Here is a 23,495-nt window from a genome sequence, read left to right on the forward strand (position 1 = left end):
TCGTGTATAGATATATTTGAGTAGTGACCACACCACCCCCGCCGCAACAGGTACTCAGTTGACGAATGAGTCCACTGAGGATGTTCCAGGTAAGGTTCAAATATCACTTGGCGACCGGTGGTGCTGGCGTTGACCATGAATCTCACGAACATACATCAAACAAGGCTCTCTACGACTGGATGACAAAGCGATCACTAACCTATGTGACACACACAAGTCTCTCTGACGAGTCTGGGTAAGTGCTGCTCGCGAGCACTTATTAAGGCCAGCACATGTAGGACTGTAAGGTAAAGCTACCAAATGGCTGTAGTAACGATTTTGCAGGGGAATCACAATTTTAAAGTCTGTGCCGGTGTTACAAAACCTTTGTTGAAAATGTGCATTTCGCCTGGCCCCCATGCACGACTCATCATCTGGAAATCGGGCGGGGCTACCTGAATAGTGGGCAGGGTCGGCCGAGGAGTGGGTGGAGCCAACTTCAGGAAGAGTGAAGACCTGTGGGCGGAGCGAGTGGTTGAGTAGGCGTGGCAATGTAAAAGTGGGCAGGGCTGACCAAGGGGAAGGGGCTTCCAGCCCCACAATGCATCCCGGTGAAGCCTCCAAGTGAGTTGGTTAGCTTTACTGTAAGGCTATGGCAGAAGTAGATAATGTAGAAACATGATATCGACACACAAAACATGTTACTCTCTCACATGCTCACACAAAATAACCAGCATTCACCCCATCATGGTGTTGATATCACTGCTGTGGTTGTGCCAGGCTAGGTGGACTCCGAGGTCAATAAGGAATTGGCCAAATGTTCTAACGTAAGACTCCTTTGAAAAATAATCTTCAGACTCGTGAGACTCTCCTGGATTAATAGAGAATATTATTATGGTAATACTTGAGGACAGTGGTTATAAGTCGGGTCCCATCTGACCCATGTGCTTCATTTTTCAACACCATCAAGCTGGAGATAACAGCGCCCTCCAAAAGCAACCCAGGACCCCCCACCCCCCCGCCAATACTTTAGGCACAGTACTGTGAGAACCTGCCCCCCCCCCCGCCAGACCCTAGCCACAAGCACTTGCAGCCATGACCTGACACACATTAGACCTAATCCGACGAGTGTGGGGTTGATGCTGTGAACACCAGAAACTAAACAGCTAAAATCAAAATCTCAATTTGAAGCTTTCGTGACTACAGGAATTCATATTCTTTGGGTCTTTCGGTAAAGTCACGTAGGTTAGAAAAAAATAATAGATCCCGACGTTTTGATCGCAACGCAAGCAATCCGCCTGATGACGATTGCTTGCGTTGCGATCGAAACGTCGTGATCACGTAGATAGGTTGAAATAAAATAACAAAAAATAACAAAAGACTACGGTAAAGTCACGTAGATAGGTTGAAAGAAAATATACAAAAAAATAACAAAAAGTTTTTTGTTATTTCGTTTTTTTGTTATTTTCTTTCTTTCAACCTATCTTATTTTCTTTCAACTTATCTGCGTGCCTTTACCGAAAGACCCAAAGAATATAAAATCAAAACATTTCACACATTGGGGCAGAATAGAACATGCTAACCATCCAAACGCTAGCCTGACCCTGAACCAATGAGCCAATCATCCACTTTTGACTAGCCCTGTCCCGAAATCCTAAAAATCGAGACAACCAGCTATTAGTGCCAACCTTAGCCCTAAATAACCAGCCAACCAGCCAATATAACTAGACCTTTCCCAATTTATGTGTATCGCGTCATCAGCTTCTATTATTTGCCATATTTCTAACCATAAATATTACTATTTAGCTAACGAGCCATGAAAAATTACCCTTCCACTGATCCTAAGCCTAACCCACTATTCAACCGGCCGCTAGTACGAGCAGCCCCATCCATAAATCTATCCAATTTACCAACTAGCCACGAGTCCAGCCGTAGGCAACCTGCGGCTCCTGAGCCGCGTTTGGCTCTTTAAGGACTTGCTTCGTGACGTTCTTTATTCAGGACCGTCTCGTATTCACATGCATTGTGGCACTTGAAATATTGAGTTTTTTTACGAAATAAAAAAAAAGGTCTCTTCTTGCTATTTTGGGTGCCGACTTCTGCATTAGTGTTAGATCTTCCTCTGAACATAACTCTAAACATAACCAAACCTTTAGTCAATTGCAATTGAACTGCGTCATTCGTAATGATTTTCAATTTACATTGCAATTTTCATGGCGATTATAATCGATCCCAGCTTTGCCCCTGATCTCATCTTTTCAAAGGGTGCCCCTTTCCCCTTTTTGTCCACATTTCCATTGTTGGTGTCCACAGCGCTGTGTGGTTCTGCAAATAATTTGAGGACTGCACCAGCATCGGTGTACAAGCACAGATACAATAACAACGCACCTCCTTTGTGATTAAGTCTGCCGCCATCATAGAGTGAGCGATTTTGTGTTTGCTACTCTAAAACAGTAAAGCTTTGATTTATGGGAGGAAGAAAAAAAACCCCGATATTAAATAAACACTTCTGACATCCCAAAAAACTCTCAAAATATACTGCGCATTGTGCATGCCAATCCCCTGTTGGATGAAAGCCTCTCCATGTCACGCCGGTTGCGAGGGTTATATGAGCATACTTCACCGCGCCATTCAGTGCAGGTTGAAGGTGTGGAGCACTGGTCGTGGGAGTAAAGAAGCACGTCGTAACAACAGATGTTCCTGCACTGCCTTTCGCAGCCCACAATAAAGTTCCCTAGCAGCTTCTTAAGTTTTTTCGGTAAAGTCACGTAGAAAGTAAAATAAAAAAAAATAAAAAAAAAATTCCCTAGCAGCTTATAACACCTGTCATGCATAGCAGTCGCCTATGAAGCAATACTCCAAACTCAAACCGCGCAAAGCTTCTGAGATGTAACGAGATCGGGCGCATCGAGCGGCTAATTCGGTTCGTGGGCCAGCATGGGCAGTCGTGGGGAAGTTTTGGTAATAATTTACTAAATAGATAAGAGTCTGCCTCACACACAAATTAAACAAAATAAACATTTTGGTCCTTGGGCCATCGGGACCAGTGTTTTCCAGCAGCATGTATTTAGGCAGGTCAACTCTGCACCCGTGTCAACTCTCTGTGTATCATTACCGTGGGCGCCACGATGGTGAGATGTTAACTACCTCACCTGGTATACAGGAGGTTGTGGGTTCGATCCCGACCCTGGCGCCTGTGTTTTTTGGAGTTTGCATGTTCTCCCCATGGTCGCGTCGATTTTTCTCTGGGTCCATCCAGTTTTGCCCTCCACATTAAAAAAAATACCATGCATTTAGAGTATTTAGCCGCTATACATTTCCACATAAGCCACTTGGTTGAGCTATCATTTGTGGCCTGGTCATTTCTAAAAATAGTTATAGAGCTCAGTGGGCCTTACCTGTTAAAATAAAAATAGTGTAGTTTAGTTTTAGCAGAGACAGGCCTGGATCCAACGAAAATGTTATTTTTTTATTTTTTTATATGGAGAGAAACTCTCGTCTCTTCACATTTCAACTCCCTTCAACGTTTGTAAGGTACCGCAGTGGAGAAGCGCTTTTTCACCAATTATGACGTTAACATTTTCCACTCATTCTTAGAAAAAGGAATTGCCTGTAACGTTATCCCATTATGACTGGACACTGAAAGCGTTTTAAGATTCACATATTCTCAGTGACAAACGAACCAATAAACGCTATCCTATTGCAATAATGGTGGCATCCCTTTGTTAATCCACCACTGGATGAAGGTCTCCTCACTCCCCGTCATAGGGGTTGTGTGAACATACTTCACCACGTTGGTCAATACCTGTTGGTAAAGGTGGGGGAGGGGGGGCAGCACTGGTTTCAGATATGACTTGCCACTGATTTTAGCCGTGGTGGGAATTAAGATGTGGTCCCTGGGTGCATGGCTAATCGCACTGAATCACTGTGCTCCAAATACATGGAATGTGCCCGAACTCATCAGATCTCAGAAGCTAAGCAGGTTTAAGCCTGGATAGTGCTTGGATGGGCAACCAACAAGCATAATTGCTTGTTGTAGGTTGCTCTTGGGCAATGTTTAAGGCTCCTAAATCAACAGGCCACAATGACCAGTGCGGTGAAGTATGATCACATGTCCCCCAAGACCGAAAGGTGTGGGGAGGCCCTCATCAAGCAGTGGAAGGACAAAAATACTGTACATGTACACATATGGTCAATTGTACTGTCTATTTTTTTATATTTCAAGGGAACACTAATTACGAATGTGGTGATATTTTATCTCTCACTTTAATCGTTTTTTTTTACCATTTCCTTTTAAAATACAGTACTTAAGTGTTATTACTATCATTACAATTAGTGACATATTTATTTCTATACACTTACACATATTATTGTTCCACAGTAATTAAACTTTAATAAGCACGAATAAATGTCTTTACGTGAACACTCAAATGTGACACCACAAGTGATGCTTCATTGCTCGCGATGCCTGCCCTGGTTTGACCTGACTTGATCTGACCTGATCCATGCCCCCTGCCCCCCATCCCGGCATTATAGAGTCACGAGGTGGGGGGCCCATATTTTAATGATACCCCCTTCCCATCCCTAACCCCCTCCCCAAAAACCCCAACTCAAAATGCCATGCTCGTTCAAGTCCATGCGATTTGACGAGCAGCTCCCCACGTGACGGTGGGGAAAATGACGGGAAACGGAGCCTGTCTCCAGGCCAAGGCTTCTCAAACTCTGGTCCCAGGTCCTCCCCACAGGTTGGAGTGGGGCATCACAGCCGAGTGTGGTTGGGTCAGTGACCAGGAAAATATTCACTCACTGAGTACACCATATCCAAGTGCAATAGCAAGGGCCGGAGGGCAGGAGTGTTGGAGCTTTGGATGCAGTAGGGGGGGGGGCATTGCGAGCATTGCACCTTACCCCAGGCGCAAAAATGTCGAGCGACAGCTCTGCCACATCCACCACACCTCTCGTTATGGCTGTGGCTACGAGTCACTCCAGTCTACCAGCGATCTGGAAAATATTCAGTGAGACATTAAGCCCTAGAGTAGTGAGACACCTTGAGGTATCTATTATTATAGCTACCAAACTTTCTGGTTTGGCCAGGACATTCTGGGTTCAGAAAGGCTATTATGGTGTTCTGAAGAATTTGTGAAAATTGGAATGTTGTCTGGGTTTAACATTTTCTGACCTCGTTCTTGACTCATTATATGGGCAAAGGGCAAGGCCACCTGTGTACTGGGCGGTGTTGGCAGAAGAGGGGGTGGGGCCTATGAGCAGTTAGGGGGGGGGGGCAATGACAGGAAGAGTGAGGGGGACCTCTGGACGGAGCTAGTGGTTGAGTGGGTGTGGCCATATAAAAGTGGGCGGGGCTGGCAGAGGGCAGGGGAGCCGTCGTTAGACCAAGTGTCCAATTTGAGCCTCCCAGGAATTTGGCAGCTTTGGGTAACATAATATCAGCGTAAGAACCCGGGAAGTGCTATTCATACAAGTACCTTGGTGCTACGCTCGCCTGGCATTGCTTATATCTCATGATGCTGCTTATATTCATGGTGTTGATGGCGACCATAATGCGATGATGTCATGAAACACTGTGCACACCTGGTGATTGGTAAACACGGAAACCCACACTGGTGAGGACTGAGGACGGAGCTTTGAAAAACCCTACACTCAACCAGAACTTAACTAATTCTGCTGTGTGTCCTTTACCAATGCTGGCAGCCGCTCCTAAGCCAAGAGGGAAGGGAACCTCTCTCTGAGCCCTCAATCCCCAGGGTCCCACAGTCACTCCCTCTTGGGCCTCCATGGGACGCCACTCCACAACAACGGTGGATGCTTCTCAGACGAACGTCTCAGGGATGGAGTCTGACTGCTCAGGGCTGAGATTGCCGATCCTCCTGGCATCCGGGCTGCCCTCTGAGGGCCGCCCCTCGGCCGGCAAGGCTCGCACCCAGCGAGAAACGGCTCCACCGGGCCCCATACCACCCGCATCCCCCACGTTGGACCCCTTCGCGGCACCCGCTTGGCTCGTGAAGAAGGTCCTGCTCGCCGGGGCGTCCCTTGGCAAGCACTTGACGGGGCCTAGCCGGGCCTGCACTGCTGGACTGTAGGGGATGCCGTCCCAGCCTTGCCCATTGAGCTCGGCGGGGTTTGGGCCCCCCAGGCTCGGCAGGTCTGGCTGTGATTGCGAGAAGAGGAAGCTGTTGTTTCTTCCACCACTGCTGCCACTGTTGCCGCTGCTGCTGCTGACTTTGCAGCTGCTGCTGTTGATACAGTGGAAGCGGCGGCCATCTTCCACTCCTCCGGGTCCTTGCCCTGGGCGACCTAGGCCCTCCCTGGTGTTCGTGCCCACGAGGTCCTGAGTGTCTGTGACTCCGGGGCCTGAGCTGCGGGTGCGAGTGAGGGGGATGGGTCCTCCACCTCCTCCTCCTCCGACTTCCGCTCCACCTGGGGCCACGTGTGACCTCGAGTCATTGTCTCTCAGGGTCATGAGGTCAAGGTCGAGGTCAGGGGCCCGGGAAGGAGTGGCGACCATGTCAGGATGTGGTAACCGGTTGAGAGGGTCTGTGGGAGAAGAGAGAAGGAGGTCACAAACGGGTGCTTGGAAATGTACACACCAGGGTGGTGGGCATCTAAGGACAATTATCTGGAACTGTGATGTCCAATCACTTAAGAAATAAATTAATTTTCCATTTGGTGCGTCACGTGTGGTTTGGGTGGGGGGTTCCTGCTTCCTGTAATCAGCCAGAAACGCCTTTTGGCGTCCTCTGGTCTAACACCGTTTGAGACGAGTGTATTAAAATAACCGTACCAACGGTAATCCCTATTGAAGTATGGTGGCATGTATAGGCATGCATTTAATTTTTTTTGATAGATTCCCTAATTAGTCTTAGCCAGTAATAGCTAGATTTGCACAGAACTTCAACATTATCAACATCGATTGAGTGCCCTTGTTGGCACGCGTGTTCTGCTACTGCTGACAGTTGTATTTGGGATTATTTAATATTTCTTTGGTGTTCTTTTAGGATCGTGCTGATCATTAGTCCTGTTGCCCAACATAGTATTTGCCACAAGTGCAGTTAATCCTGTACACACCTTCTGTTGATAGCTTTGGTAATACATATTTTGTACCAGATATTAATTTGTGTATTTTATGTACCGTGTCAAATCTGACGTGGATGTTTTGTTTTTCGAAACATCTGGGTAGTTTCAATGCTCGTGTTATTTTATTTGGTTTTGGCATTCAATGCCCTGTTGATTTGTGCATCATTGTGACTGTTCATTTGCAGCGCTTCTTTAACATGTTTAATTTCACTTCTCAGACTGTCACCATCTGACACTTTCTTAGCCCGATGAATGAGCGTCTTGATAAGAGCAGAGTTCATAGGGAGGGGTACCATGGGGGATGGTGTATTCTGTGCTAATGTGTGTGGTTACCATGGGGTCCTGTGTCTGTGTGTGGTTACCGTGGGCATGGTTACCATGGGGACGGTGGGTCCTGTGTGTATGTGGATGTTGCCACGGCATCCACGCGTGAGTTCTCCGCTGCACTGTGCTTGCTCCTTCCGCTGCAGAAGCAAAATAATTATGGGGTCACAACGATCATCACGGCGGGGATGAATGGGTAATAGAGTTGGTGACAGTGTCATTGATGGTGGTGGTTTGGGGAACCTAGGGACCCGAGTTCGATTCCCGCTCACGGCCAACACCAGTGACGATTATCTGAACTGGAACCAGTCTTTGGCCTCCCCTAGCTCGGCTCAGCCTCAAATGAGTAGCTGGTGCGGTGTGTACAAACATCGCCACTGGGGAGACAAAGGCGGCCGGGCGTGGTGCTGGCCACCCACCCCCTCGTGTGCCGTACCGACCTTCATAGGTGCTTGCTAACAGCACTTGCCCCAACAGTTTGTTTAGACTATGCGGGGAATTTTTGTCTTTGTTTTTTTGATGATGGTCGTGAGACTGATACTGACTATGCAGGCGATGATGGTGTTTAAGGTGGGGTTAATGCTTCTTTTTTAATTGGTGTCAATCCTGATGATGGTATTGATGACGATGGTGCTTGTGATGATGGTGCTGATGATGTTGAAGACAGCGCTGGAAGTGTATACTGACGGTGTTCAGAGTGGTGGTGATGATGACAATGTTGATGACTGTGCTGATGTATATATGTTGAAATTCTTTTGCAGCATACGTAGCTAACCACGCGAATCGGAGGTGCGGGGGAAGGACAACAAACTGAACTATGACATCTACACAAACCGTTGCTTATGTGCGATACAAAAGAAGAAGAACAAGAGGAAGAAGATGAAAGAGCAAGGTATTGTGGTTAATTTGTAGCAATTTGTAGTTCATTTGATGTTGACACTGGGAGTGAAGCTCTTCCATACCTGCCACCGCTCCGCGTGCCCCCAGCACGGGGGAAGTGTTCTCGTAGGGGGACCCCTCCCCGTCCCCGTCCCCATCCGCACTGGACCCCCCCTCCAGGCTCTCGCTGGAACCGTCGCGACCTGGGACACTCGGCCAGCCTCGCTCCGCCACCCTGGCACATTGGGACACACGGGCACATGGGGACACGGGGATGACGGTGATATGGTATATAAGGAGACACAGGTGTATGGGCACATGTGACACACAGAGATAACGGTGATATGGTATATCAGGAGACTCAGATGTATGGCCACATGGGGACAGATTACAGTGACAAGAATATAAGAGGATTTAGGGACATAGATAATGATTGGTTCGGATATTGCACCATATACTCCCGGGTAGCTCAAAGCATCTCCATGACAAACATACTTAAGGATATAAAGACAAGGGCAAATTGGGGGTGCAGGGTCACGGGGATATATACACTAATCACAGCGTGTATTTTGATTGTGCATAAGGAGTGTGTAGAGAGCTGTTAGGCTGTGTGGATGAGAGTGCCATTCACACACACGGGGGGGGGGGGGGGGGGGCGGTATTGCAGCAGTTGGCACGCTGCGTTATGAACCCGGCGACCCGAGTCCAATTCCCGCTCGCAGCCAACACTGGTGATGATTATCTGAACCGGTCCTGCGGCTTCCCAAGGTCGACTCAGCCTCCAATTAGTACCTGGTGCAGTGTATACACATCGCACCAGATGTCACTTGATGAATGTAGTGCACCACTGTGTGTGCGCGCACGCGCGTCTCACCCGGCCCCCGCTGCCTTCCTCCTCAGCAGGTGCTCCACCACCTCCGGGTCGGACTCCATGAGCCGCAGCAGAACCTCGTGCTGAAGCTCGGGCGGGATCTGCTCACCTCATCATCACGCACACCTCGTCATCACACACGTTGTCAACATGCACACTGCGTCGACGTTAGCAAGCACCTATGAAGGCCGACACGGCGCCATTGTACCCTATTTAAGGCTGGTTCGACGAAGGGGAGGCCCAGGGCCGGCTCAGATATTCGTCACTGATGTTGGTCGTGAGCGGGAATTGAACTCGGGTCGCCGGGTTCATAGCGCAGCGTGCCAACCGCTGCACTGCCGCTCCCCACTTTGCCTTTGTGACGCGTGTACATACACAGAGCAGACGCGCGTGCGTGCACACCAGAAAGACTTGCTCGTGCTGCTCGATGAGCGAGCACGTGGTGGCGATGACAGCCGTGCTGTCCTCACGCACGCTCCGCTCCCCACGCAGGAGGTTTGGCCCGAACACCGTCGCCAAGTTCTGAGCCGTCATCTTATTTCCCTGGACACACGCATGCATATACGAACGGATACACAGAGGCACGCATAGACATGCATGGGACAAACACGCACACATGCACGTATAGATGAATATACAGGGGCAACACACGCATGGGCACATGGGAACACATCGACACAAGGATACGCACGTAAATGCACTATCACGTGTGCACGCGTGGAGGTGGACGCACGAGGATACACACGGCCATGCACGTGCACACAGGGGCACAGATAGACGCACATGGGAACGTGCGTGCAGACAGGCAAACACAGGCACACGCGGGTATGTGACACTACCACCAGGTTCATCTGGTTCCATAATACCAAATGTATACATACCACTGAAATTTAAGATATGCTCAGAATTGCTTTGTTACAATCTGAAAAGCCAATACCAAATTTTGGAAAAAGCTCCTTATACATCCAATGGCATCTATCCCATTTCCCTTATTTCTACAAACCACTTCCTCTAAATTAGCATTCAATGGGCTAGTGCAGGGGTCGGCAACCTGCGGCTCCGGAGCCGCATGCGGCTCTTTTGAACCTTGACCGCGGCTCCGGGGCGGATGCTAGCGAGGGGAGGAGGCGCACTGTGACACCTGCTCTGGCGTTGCCGCTGCTGACAGGTCGCCGCTCCGCTCCACACTGCCCGCCCGGTGACAGGCAATAACGTTGCCGTTGCTTTGTCACATGTTTGGAAGAAGTAAAAACCTTCCTGGGCAGCAAAGAGCTCACCTTTGCTGAGCTGGAACAGCCAGAGTGGCTGGAAAAATTACATTTTATGGTAGACATGACAGCACATCTAAACACGCTAAATACAACCCTTCAGGGGAAAGGAGGCACAGCCCTGCACATGCTGGAGGAGGTTTTGGCATTCGAGCACAAGTTGACAGTGTTTGTCAAAGATTTACAGAGAGGTACACTGTCTCACTTTCCCTCTTTGAGAGAGTTCAAACAAAGTCATGATACGATAAATTTGGAATATTTCAAGTCTGCAATCACCACAATGCAAAGTTCGTTTGGGAAACGATTCTGTGAGTTCAGAGAGGAAAAAACGACATTATCCTTCCCTGTCACTCCCCTGGCGATCGATCCATCCCTATTGAATATGACTGCATTTGCAGGTGTAAGCCAACCTGATCTTAAGATGGAACTGGCCGATATAGCCGACAAAGATATATGGGTGTCCAAGTTCAAATGCTTGACCGCTACTCTTGAGGATGTTGCCCGTCAGAAGGCCATTCTGGCTCAGAATCATAAATGGAGTGATATTGAAAACCTTCCCAAACAGGACAAACTTGTATTCGAAACATGGAATGCCATCCCCAACACTTATATAAACATGAAAAAGTATGCATTTGGAGTCCTGTCGATCTTCGGCTCCACATATGTATGTGAGCAGGTCTTCTCCAACATGAACTATATTAAAAACAAACATCGATCACGCCTCACAGATGACAGCTTGCAAGCCTGTGTGAAAATGAAGGTGACGTCTTACAGCCCTGATGTGCAGACACTGTGCACTGAGGTTCAGGAGCAAAAATCCCATTAACCAGGTAATTGAGCTATTAATTTGCAAAAATATATTTTACATTGTTAAGTGAAAAAGTCCTTTTTTTATTCAGATTGACAGCTGACTGCACGATCTTGTATATAGCAATAAGGTAAGAAACAATATATGCAGTGTTATATTTGTTTTAAATGTTGCAATGGTTTTGCGGCTCCCAGTTTATTTTTTCCTTCGGAAACGGGTCCAAGTGGCTCTTTATGTCTTAAAGGTTGCAGACCCCTGGGCTAGTGTAATCACTGATTTGGACAATATGAATGTAAATGTTTTTGAACCTTAAACACTGACCAGGCTCGACCCCCCTGCTTAGCATGGGACACGCAGCGAGGTGGGGGTACGCCGCTCACCTGCTCTCCCGTGTCGGCCTGCGTGCCCGCGTGGCGTGCCACCGTGGCGAGGAAGGAGAGCACGCGGTGCAGTGTGTCGCAGTTACACGGGGGCAGCAGGCACACGAGCAGCCTGAGCAGGGGCACCTGCTGCCCCGGGTCCAGCCCTAAGAAAGAAAGACAAAGACCCCCCCCACCGTATAGCCTTAACAGACTGTTGGGGCAAGTCCTGTTAGCGAGTACCTATGAAGGCCGAAATGGCACACGAGGGGGTGAGTGGCCAGCACCATGCCCATCCGCCTTTGTTTCGCGACTGGTGATGTTTGTACACACCGCACCAGGTACTCATTTGAGGCTCAGTCGACTTAAGGGAGGCCCACAACCGGCTCAGATAATCGTCACTGGTGTTGGCCGTGACCGGGAATCGAACTCGGTTATCAGGTTCGTAGCGTAGCGCGCTAATCACGACACTACCGTTCTCCAGCCCTGACACACACTGGTTGTAATTACTGGCGAAATGTCGTACTCGAATTGTAAATATTATGGATTTACTCTCCAACACACCGGAGTGCTGTTTTGTTTACGTGACAAACCTTACTAATTGTCTGTGTCGGGTGGTGGCGGGTATAACGACACATTTATATTTACACGATCTAACCCAAAAAACTTCTCTTATGGATAATATTGGTCGTGAAAGCCTACGTGTTAAACTATATGGAGGAGTGTTGGTGGCACGTTTTAGCGGCTAAAATGCAGCAAGGTGTCACAGTGAGTGATACAGTTGGGGCATCCGCCAGTCATCTCAACTCGTATAACACCTGCGTCCTGTCCCGCGACCTCCAGCAGCGAGCCTTCGACATTTCACGCGATGGCCTCAAAACCACGTCTAGCCCGGCACGAGCGCCGTGGTGACGCTGTTCGCCGCGTGCGCGCGCGTGGCAAACCCGCACCGGCGGCGTGCACGAAGGCCGGGTAGAGCTCGCGCGAAAGCAGGGGCTCGGCGAGGTCGCGCAGGAACTCCTTGAGCAGCGCGGCGACGTCGTGCGCGCTCGCCTCCTCGCTGATAGACGCCGCCTCCTCGCCGCCGCGGTCAAACTGATCCCGCAGCTGCACAGAGACAACAACGGGGAGCATGCGCAGACCGCCGGGGGGCATCAGCAGGCGGCGGGCGGCACAGTGGTGATGTTCGCATGAAGATTGCGTGGGTTCGACTCCCGAGTTTGTAGGTTCTCCCCCCTGTTCTGTGTGGCTTTTCTCGGGGGCCCTCTGGTTTCCTCCCACAGCTAAAGGAGACGCGCAGTGTAAACCGGTCGTCGGCCAAATTTCCCAATGTTGGAATATCACCTGCAAACGACTCAATTGGATTTACACAGCTGGAACATAGCACCCTACAGTGAACAAGTTGGCAGGACCCCCTCCTGAAAAAAGAGTGCTGAGGCTCTGTATGATTTTCCTGAGTAAACAAGCATAGTAATCATAATACATTGTAATAGTAAGCCGGTTGCATTGTTGCTGCAGACTGTAAATACATTTTCTCCCCCGAGGAATAATTCAAGTTCATTTAAGCTACCAACGCACAGACTGTTGCGATCATTGCTGTGAGGGAGCACCTATTAGGGTTGGTATAGCCAACATCTCCACACCAGCACCTATCACCATCACCACCATCACCTATTTATACCTGCCATCTTCAACATCATCATCAGCACCATCATCACAAGCAACATCATCAATACCATCATCACGATTGACACCACTTTAAAGACATGAACAGCAACATTAACACCACCATAAACACCATGATCACCATCATTAATGACACGTCACCAACACTATCACCCTTTCACCCCTGCCGTGATGATCATCGTGACCCCGTGATTTTTTTGCTTCTGCAGTGGAAGGAGTGAGCAGCGGAGTAGTGACGCGTGGACACAGTGGCAACATCTATATGCACACAAGACCCACCGTCCCCACGGTAACCATCCCCAAGGTAATCACACACGTGCACACAGTACCCACCGTCCCCGCGGTAACCATCCCTATGGTAACCAAACACACAAGACCCACCGTCCTCTACAGTAACTATCCCCACAGTAACCATCCCCGCAGCACACACACACATGGGACTTACAGTCCTCAAGGTCTCCATTCCCATGGTAACCGTAGGGTCCACCGTCCCCATAATGACCATCTCGACGGTAACCACACACACATGCACAGAACCCATCGTCCCCAGTAACCATCCCCACGGTGATAAAACACACACGCACACACACACCTGCCGAACGCGTTTCTTGGAGCTGCCCACTCTGAAGATGCCGACCGTGTGCAGAGCTGTGGAGAGAAGGGGGTGCACAATTGTGATCCAACTCGCCATGACCTATCCACAGCTGCATGAAGTCCTGCCCAAGCCGTCACCATCCCTCACGGTCACGTGATGCGGCAATCCACCGAGTGCCTGCACACGAGCCGATCTCATCGCACCCATGCGTCGGCGGTGCCCTCGGGGACGTTCCCTCCGTTGGCTGCCACTGCGTCGTTATTCTCGGCCACTGGCCTTCGTCACTTCCAGCCAACCGCGTCCTGCCCAGGCGTGACTGACTTGTCTTAACAGTTTGAAGCGTGTTTCTCAATTCTGACCCATCGTTCTCGCAAAACCCAAATAATTAGCCATAAACAATTGACGCCAAAAGCAACATCATAACCTGAGACCACAATCAACTCTCCCTTAACTCTTAACTCATGCGTTTAAGGCCATGGAAAATGTCATTACTGGCCTTAAACACGAATCCTGACTAACCACTCACCTTAACTTATATTCCTATTCATTAAGCTTAGACCCACCATTCACCCATAATGCATGGTCCATAACAGATTAATTGTTGACCCTTGAACCATCACCCGAACCTTTAATACCATGCCTTTTCACTTCTACAATCAACTTGTTCCAAAATATTGATCAATGAAGCATGACTGTAGGGGTGGGGTCATTACTCCAGATATCAGGAGCACCACCTCAACAACCTAACCATGTTGGTGGGGTCATGACCCCTGTTTGAATGTGGGGTCGTGACCCAAGACAGTGGCTGTGGGGTCATTGCCCTTGATTGTGAGAGTGCAGTTATGCACCCCATTGTGACCCCTTATGTCAGGAGTAAAAACTCGACTACTGACCATGTCAGGCTGAATCACTGGAAGGTCGTGATCCTCTTCATGCCCTGATCAAGGGGGATAGCCTTCGTAGCGTAGCGCGCTCACCACGACACTACCGTTCTCCAGCCCTGACACACACTGGTTGTAATTACTGGCGAAATGTCGTACTCGAATTGTAAATATTGTGGATTTACTCTCCAAACACACCGGAGTGCTGTTAAGTTTACGTGACAAAGCCCATGACCTTTGATTGTGGGAGCTGGGTCATAACCCATGACCGTGTAGACAGGCAAGCTAGGGGCTCATTACCCCTGATAGAAGGGGTGGGGCTCATTATCCCCGACGGAGGAGGAGTGGGGCTCGTTACCCCCGACGGAGGAGGAGTGGGGCTCGTTACCCCCGACGGAGGAGGAATGGGGGTTCGTTACCGTGCTGCTCGAGGTGGGAGCAGCACGCCTCGACGACGCGGGGCACGCGGGGGAACGTGGGGTTGAGGCTCAGGCGCTGCCCCTCCCCTCGGCGCCACCGCCCCCGCGTGGAGCCCCCGCCGCCCCCTGCCGCTGCATCGGCCGGCAGCGAGAGCTGCAGAGCCTCCAGCAGACGCGACGGGTTCCCCTGCAGCTCCGCCAGGCTGTCCACGGACATCGCACCCTGCGGGGGGGGGGGGGACACGCAGCGGGGGGGGGGGCAGAGACGGTGCCGCGGAGGCGCGTGGGAGGGAGACGTGAGCGCATTGGGGAGACGTGGGGAGATACGGGCAGGCACGGGGAGAGACATGGAGAGGCAGGCACACGGAACAAAAGGAGAGACGGGGGGATGGCGACAAGGGGACATGGGGAGACGTGGGGAGGTACGGCAGGCACGGGGAGAGACATGGAGAGGCAGGCACACGGAACAAAAGGAGAGACGGTGGGATGGCGACAAGGGGACATGGGGAGACGTGGGGAGATACGGCAGGCACGGGGAGAGACATGGAGAGGCAGGCACACGGAACAAAAGGAGAGACGGGGGGATGGCGACAAGGGGACATGGGGAGACTTGGGGAAGTATGGGGACATGGAGAGACGCAGTGAGGCATGGGGAGAGATGGGGAGATGAAGCTGGGGAGACACAGGGAGGGAGGCATGGGGAGGCATGGGGAGATGCAGGGAGGCATGGGGAGTCATAGGGAAGTTGAGAGACACAGTGCATGCGTGGGTATGAGGTTGTATATGTGTGTGTATATGCATTTGTATATACGTGTGTGCGTGTATGCGTGCGTGCAAGAGAGTGTGCGAGTATGTATGTGTGCGTGTGTGTATGTGTGTGCGTGCGTGTGTGTGCGTGTGTGTGCTCGGCAGGGTCGAGTTTGGGTAGGAGCTGAGTAAAATCTTCCCTTTTTTTGGGATTTGTGATGCTCGCATCTCACATCTGTTTGTGGTCAAACCAGGCACATTCCACACAGCAGCCAAACGCACACACACACACGCACATACGCATACATGCGCGTGCACGCGTGCACACGCACATCCCCCCATACACCCGTACAAAGACACATGCACACACACACAGAGGTTCTAATAAATTAGTACATACTCTTATGCATTCACCCACATTCACGCACGTACACACACACAAGCAAACACCAATCTGTACACACACATTCTCACACATGCAAAAGATTACTTTTAGTTTTATAGACCAGAGGGCCAAGTGCTGTCGGTGAGCACCTATTAAGGCCAGCACGGCATGCAAAGGGTGGTGTGGCTCGTGTCTCCATAGTGCGGATGTTCTACACACCACACCAGGAATTAATTTAAAGCTGAGTTGACCTAAAAGAGGCCCAGAACCGTTACAGATATATATACCACCAATGTTGTTCGTGACTGAGAATCGAACTGAAGATGTCAGTTTTTCAGCATAACAATGCGCGAACCAACGGCTCCACACCAAAGACAAAGGTCCCCCGTATAGCCTTGACAGACTGTAGGGGCAAGTGCTGTTAGCGAGCACCTATGAAGGCCGGAACGGTACACGAGGGGGTGGGTGGCCAGCACCACGCCCGACCGCCTTTCTCTCCCCAGTGGCAATGTTTACACACCGCACCAGGTACTGATTTCAGGCTGAGTCGACCCAGGGGAGGCCCAGGACCGGTTCAGATAACCGTAACTGGTGTTGACCGCGAGTGGGAATCAAACCCGGGTCGCCAGGTTCATAGCGCAGCGTGCTAACCACTACACTACCGCTCCCCACACCGTATGCATATGCACACACGCACGTACACACACATACGAACAAAAAGACAAAGATCCCCCGTATAGCTTGTGGGAAGGGTGAGGTCTTTTACAAGCTACTAAGTGCACCGCACACACGCACACGAATACAAAGACAACGATCCTGCCGTGTAGCCTTCGGAGACCATTGGGGCGAGTGCGGTTAGCGAGCACCTATGGCGCACAAGGAGGTAATGTGGGTTTGCGCCATGCCGAGCCGTCTTTGTCTCCCCATTGCTGATATATAAACATTGCACCAGGTACTGTAAACATTTTAGGGGAGGCCCAGAAATGGCTCAGATATCGCTGACCACTGATGTTCGCCACGGGAATCAAACTCAGGCAGCTGGGTCTTTTGCACCGTGATCAACACTGCGCCACGCACAACAAAGACAAAGATCCCCTGTATATCCGAAACAGACTGTAGGAGAAAGTGCTGTTAGCGAACACCTATGAAGGCCAGCATGGCACACGAGGGGGTGAGTGGCCAACACCACGCCTGGTCGCCTTTGTCTTCCCAATGGCGATGTTTACACATAGCACCAGGTACTTATTTGAGGCTGAGTCCACCTAGATGCGGCTCAGGGCCGATTCAGATAATCGTCATTGGTGTTGGCCGTGAGTGGGATTCGGCTGCCAGGTTTGTAGCACAGTGCGCTAACCACAATACTACCGCTCCCCACAATCACACACACACATGGACATACGCACGTGCACGCACGCACGCAACCAGAAACGTACACATACATGTACACGTGCAGACGCACGTTCAAACTACATGTGAACAAACGCATGTACGCACATACACACGGGTTCAAAGGCCCCGAGAGACCAGCAACAAACAGTACTATTGGCGTTGAAATAAAAAAAGTTAACACATTGTGGAATTGAGCAAGCTTTTAAGAACTTGTGGTCGTGGCAATTGCACCATGCTAGGTGCACTCTGAAGTGTCAACACATACACACACACACGTATATACATAGGCATGTAAAAGCCCAAACAAATGAGCACGCACCAACACACGCGCGCACGCCGCTCTCCGCTCTCCGCTCACCCTCCTCTGCTGGGGCCGTGTCCTCCCTGCCGTCGCTCTCCCCGCGTTTTCTCCGCCCTCGTCTCGCGTCGACCCCGCGGCGGACGACTCCAGCGCCGACCCCGTCAACTCCGACCCCACGCCCCGTGACCCCGTGCCCCCTGACCCCACCGACCCAGGATGGGCGAGCGGCGGGGGTGGTGGCGAGGGGTCCGGCACGCAGGACGACAGCAGCTCCCTGCGCTGCTTCAGCTCCAGGTCATTGGCAATGACCTGGAGCAGGGGCAGCCCGAAGGCACGCGGAGGGGACTCTGTAGGGGGGTTGAGGGGGGCACAGGGGAGACACGGGGAGACAGCGGAAGGGCACGGGGGCAGAGAAGGAGATGTGGGGAGAAACAGGGAGGTGGGGTTGGTATGGGGATACAGAGGGAGACACGGCAAACACGGGGAGTGAACCGGGGAGTAATCAGAATTGTGGGATCGAGAGAAACGAGAAGTGATAGGGATGCACGAGGAGATGTGGGAATGGATGCACGGGGGACATGCATTTCCATGCACACGTAGGAACATAACGAGATACACATTCTTTTGCAAGCATACACACAATGATGCACACACAACAGTGTACCAGTAGCGGCAATAGCACTACCGCGACCAAAAAAACACCACTACAACATCACCACCACCAGTTGTCTATAAGTTGTGATGACGTCACCTCAGTGCCAGGCCTGGTTCACTCTCACGACGTTGCTCACCGGGAGACAAACACTGGTTTTTTTTGGAGAAATAGTCAAGGATCGCTGGCGGATAATCACGGGACAGACCCACGAGTGGTTGCTCATCACATCACGCAAGTCTGCCTTGTTGTTGCCCCAAACACACACACACACGTGTGCAGCCCTTTATGTCAATCCACTGCTGGATGAGGGCCTTGCTGTGCTGTGTGGGTAATGGGGGCGGGGGGGGGGGTGTTTGACCATGCAGGTAAGTGCAGCCTGGGGAAGGCGGGCAGGCTTGGACCCGGGAGCAGGAGAGTCAACGGGGGGTTTGGCTGCACTCTTCTCTGCTGCCCCCACATAGCCCTCGCAAATAACAGCCTGGTGCATGCACGGCATTCGCTCATCCAATCACAATCCAGGCTCAAACTTGCTTAGCTTTGGAGAAATAACTTTGGAAATCGGACACGTTTCAGGTCATTTGATCATGAGCCGCACACGCTAGTAGAGCCCAAACAGACTGTTTTTGCAAGTGCTGTTATCGAGTAGCATCTATGAAGGCCGGTGTGGCCCTCGAGGGGGTTAGTGGCCAGCACCATGCTTTTATTTTAGGCTGAGTCGACCTCGGGGAGGCCCAGGGCCGATTCAGATAAACGTCACTGGTGCTGACAGTGAGCGGGAATTGAACTCGGGTCGCAGGGTTCGTAGCACAGTGCACTACCGTTCCCCTCCACACACACACGCACACACACGCACGAGAGTTCACGGGAGCACTGTGGCCGTGGTTGACGTCGAGGGGTCACTCTCATTACGGCTCCACCTCGCTCGCCGTTACCTTTGTCCTTTGACTTCTCCCGAGACAAAGTCGTGTCAAGTTTCCGACGCAAGGATTTTTTCCGTTTCTGGCCATCTGCACGCGCAAACAAAGAAAAAAGATCCCCCCGTGTAGCCTTAACAGACTTTGGGGGCAAGTGCTGTTCGCGAGCACCTATGAAGGCCGGCATGGCACACGAGGGTTGTAGGTGGCCAGCACACACCACACACACGTATGCAAACATATGCACGCAAATAAAATTAGGTAATAATCAACAATCTTATATGTTTCTGCACAGTCATTGGTGAAGCAAATATTACTTGATTTTTTTCGGGGGGAAACATCGGTTCTCAGCATTGCCGGCACATTGCCCTCTAAGCCATCAATTTCAGTTGCAGAGAGATCAATTCATTTCGCGAGTTGCTGAGACATGTCTACTTTCTGGATTGTATGTATGCAGGTTGTATGTATGCTGTATGTATGTTGAACTTATTTCGCACCGTACGTAGCCAACCGTGCTAATCGGAGGTGCGGTTGGAAGGACAACAAACTAAACACAAAAAGCAGTTCTCAAGAAATTAGTGAATTCGACGGGTACCCAACAATCACTTCTCCTTCTAATCTCGATATCTAAATGAGCCGTAAATCACGTGACTTGAGTGTGCCCCCCCCCCACCACCACCTCGTTCTTCTCTCCCCATCTCCCTCTCATCCACCGCCATCTACATTGACCACCGCTGGATCTCAGCATGCCCCCGTGTGGCCCTTACGTGTGGGTGGTTCCACTCCCCCACCCCCGAGTTAGATCCAGTGCATGGCGGGACTGAGGGGGGCATACCCCCCCCCCGCCCCCAATGCTCAGCCCCATTTCTAACTTCCTATAGCCAAGTCAAAACAATGTTGGGCAAACCTTTTCCTCATATACAGTCATACCTCGGTATACGACCGCTTTGGAATACGTCGAATTTGGTATAGGTCGTGTTTTGACGAGAAAAAAATGTCTTGGGATACGACGTCTTGCCTGGGATACGACGTCTTGCTTGGGATACGACGCGCTTGCTAGAACTTGTATGGGTCGGGATGAGTCACCGCGTACCCGCGTAGACCCCCATTCACAACTCCTCCCCTTCCTCACCACCATCCTCGTAGGCTATCAACTCCTCTCAACAAGGTGAAGTGATGTTACATTTAAATTTTATTTACATTTATTTTAATTTATTTATGCATTTATTTTAATTTATGTATGCATTTTAGTAATAAGTAGTGTCTAAATTATTTTATACAACCCCATTAATGTATAATATGCCATATGAAATATAATTTCTTATGCTCTGGAATGGATTATTTCCTTTCCCTTTATTTCTTATGGGAAAAATTCGTTTGTTAGACGTCATTTTCGGTACAGGTCCTACCTTCTGGAACGAACTAACGACATATATACCGAGGTACCACTGTAGTTTAGTTTTGGTGACCTTCCCTCCACACCTCCGATTCGCACGGATCGCGACGTACGGTGCGAAAGAAGTTCAACATACATACACACGGGGTGAGAGTGACAGCCGAATGCATGATGGACGCAAGCAGATCATATCGTTACTCCTTCCGTTTAACGCTTAACATTTGTTTAACGTTGTTTTAAGGTTTGTTTAACTGTTTCATGCTCTCCCGCTTGAGTTTTGTGTGTGTGTGTGTACGCCGCCCCCCTTTAAACAAGGTCACGCTGCAGGGTTCCCCGGATTGGTTAATCTCTCTTGAATGGTTGATCCCCTCACGCAATCCTCCTCGTTGGTTGTGTTGTCCCCTCCCCCCCCCCGATCTGTTGGTTCCTCTGCGGTTTCCCTGAGTGGTTCGAAACCACTTAGCGACTGATCCCTCCTGAGTGATTGATCTCCGGAACTGTTGATCACCAACCCCTGTGTGATTCTCCCCGATGCATTAGTGCCCTCATGCGGTCCCCTCATTGGTAGGGCGTCTCATGCAATACCTGATCAGTTATGAGAATAAAAATAAGAATAAAGATAATTATAATTTTTCTTTTTATTATTATTTTTCTTCTTCTTCTATCTACGTGACTTTACCGAAAGAAGCAAAGAAGATGAACTCCTGCAGTCACGAAAATTTTAAGTCAAAATGTCGTCCGCTGATTGGTTAATCCCCTCATTAGTCGATCCCGCACCCCCCCTAATATGATGCTCTGAGTGATTGCGCCCCCCTCCCCCACACATGCAGCCCCTTCTCTGCCCCTCCCCCTCAACGCCCCCTCCCCCTCCCCCGCCGGCAGTTGCCACCTTTCGGGATGGCGATGTTGCAGGGCAGCTGCATGTCGGCGAGGCGAGCGAGGGCCGCCTCCTGCAAGCGGGCCCTCTCGAGCTCGGAGAGCGCGCCCAGCGCCACGGGGCCCAGGCGCACGCCCTCGCCGCCGCCCGTCACCCACGTCAGGTCACCCTGGGGGGGGGGGGGGGGTGCAGAGGGGGAACGGGGTTAAGCGATGTGGGGAGGAATGCATGGATGTGCTGCAAGGGACATGCACGCAGAGATATTGGGGATGCACGAGGAGACCGAGAGCCGTAGGAACTGGGCACAGGAGACAATTCGCCCCATCAGCAACTCAACGAATTGTCACAATTCGGGCTCGCGCGATTCATGCAATCCATTCTCGCCTGTGGTCTCGTTTTCGCCCGCTCGTTCTATCTCATTTGCACAGTTTTGTTTGCTCAGCTTAAACATAAATATAAAGTCTTAACGATGGAATATAACTTGCACAAACCATCATTAAATATAACACGTATGTATCTATGGGGACAATAAGAACTGATTTTAAGTTGTTGAATCGACGACTGATGAGGACATTGGGCATGAAGAACAGGGAGGAACAGTGAGAACACGTAAACACGGGAGATGCTTGGTTGGGATTTTTTTCGCTCACACAAATATATTCAGATTGTCGCTGCAAGCTATGTTGTTTGTGAGCACCTATTAACAAATAAAAAACTCAACACGTTCGTCAATAACACCGCCTTGAAGGTAAAAATATGGGCAACGTTTTTTGGGGAATGGCCCTTCATAGCACATTCTATGAAGGGACATTTCTCAAATTACGATGTTGCAGGGCATCTTCATCGTACACTTTGCGAATTGAGTAAGCGCTACTGCCCAAAACTGTCCACCACCAGAACATTGGCTAAAAACGAGAGGGACACACCCATCCCCAGAGGCACATGCCTATCCGTTGCATGATTTAAAAAACTAATCGCAAGTCCAGCACCGGGCCATTCCATATGGCAGAGCGGATAATCAGCGCCGAAGCGAAAACGCCGAATTGGTTAAATGATCAGATCGGTAATTTGTTTTCTGTAATTTAAAAACTGGTTGCATTGAATATCACGAGCTTTCAAATTATTAATCGTTCATTGAAATTGGTGGAGCCTTCTACGAGAATTTTCTGGACATGCATACGAAGTTACACGCGTACAGATTAGCCACATATGGATTATAATTGACAGCCCTTTCAATCCAATGCTGGATGAAGACCTCTCAATACGAATGTGCCACTTGATGCAGTGGTACGAATGCTCCTTTATAAGACTTCCCGAGCCTCAATACATTTTTTTGCAAGGTGGTCTTGCATTGAGATGTTTGGTAAATTCCATTGATAACTTACAGGAGGGAAAAAAAATCAGAGAACCCGGAGAAAACCCACGCATAGGGAAGGATAACCCAAAGATCCGCAGAGGATTCAAATCCATTTGCTGTGCTGACACATTTGTCCTGGCCATCTCGCAGCCCAGCAGTGACGAGGTAACATTTACAGGCGATGATGTCCTTTTTCTTGTGACAGGCAAGTAGTACCTAATGTATCGACCCTGGAAATGATTGCACAACAATGAGCGCTAAGTGGACGTCTATACATATATTTTATGACCCTGATATTAATTTCTTATCGAGG

General features: G+C 50.2%; 1 protein-coding gene across 2 annotated transcripts in view; it reads right to left on the bottom strand.

Moving 5' to 3' along the window:
* Nucleotides 1-3,430: 3,430 nt before the first annotated feature.
* Nucleotides 3,431-23,495, bottom strand: part of LOC144718822 (rho GTPase-activating protein 6-like) — a 51,380-nt gene continuing 31,315 nt past the window's right edge. Inside the window, exons 3-14 of one of the 2 annotated variants that reach the window (XM_078594376.1) lie at nucleotides 21,838-21,994; nucleotides 19,571-19,645; nucleotides 18,041-18,330; nucleotides 15,162-15,384; nucleotides 13,859-13,914; nucleotides 12,531-12,687; nucleotides 11,602-11,747; nucleotides 9,548-9,688; nucleotides 9,149-9,246; nucleotides 8,358-8,509; nucleotides 7,434-7,535; nucleotides 3,431-6,531 (exon numbers count right to left, since the gene is read on the bottom strand). In XM_078594376.1, the coding sequence (XP_078450502.1) occupies nucleotides 5,807-6,531; nucleotides 7,434-7,535; nucleotides 8,358-8,509; nucleotides 9,149-9,246; nucleotides 9,548-9,688; nucleotides 11,602-11,747; nucleotides 12,531-12,687; nucleotides 13,859-13,914; nucleotides 15,162-15,384; nucleotides 18,041-18,330; nucleotides 19,571-19,645; nucleotides 21,838-21,994 (2,322 nt within the window). In that variant the 3' untranslated portion in view covers nucleotides 3,431-5,806. The remainder of the gene's footprint in view (nucleotides 6,532-7,433; nucleotides 7,536-8,357; nucleotides 8,510-9,148; nucleotides 9,247-9,547; nucleotides 9,689-11,601; nucleotides 11,748-12,530; nucleotides 12,688-13,858; nucleotides 13,915-15,161; nucleotides 15,385-18,040; nucleotides 18,331-19,570; nucleotides 19,646-21,837; nucleotides 21,995-23,495) is intronic. The other variant, XM_078594377.1, reaches the window with a different exon arrangement.

Source organism: Lampetra planeri, chromosome 5, assembly GCF_965212315.1.
Source record: "Lampetra planeri chromosome 5, kcLamPlan1.2.h2, whole genome shotgun sequence".
Taxonomy (NCBI): Eukaryota; Metazoa; Chordata; class Hyperoartia; order Petromyzontiformes; family Petromyzontidae; genus Lampetra; species Lampetra planeri.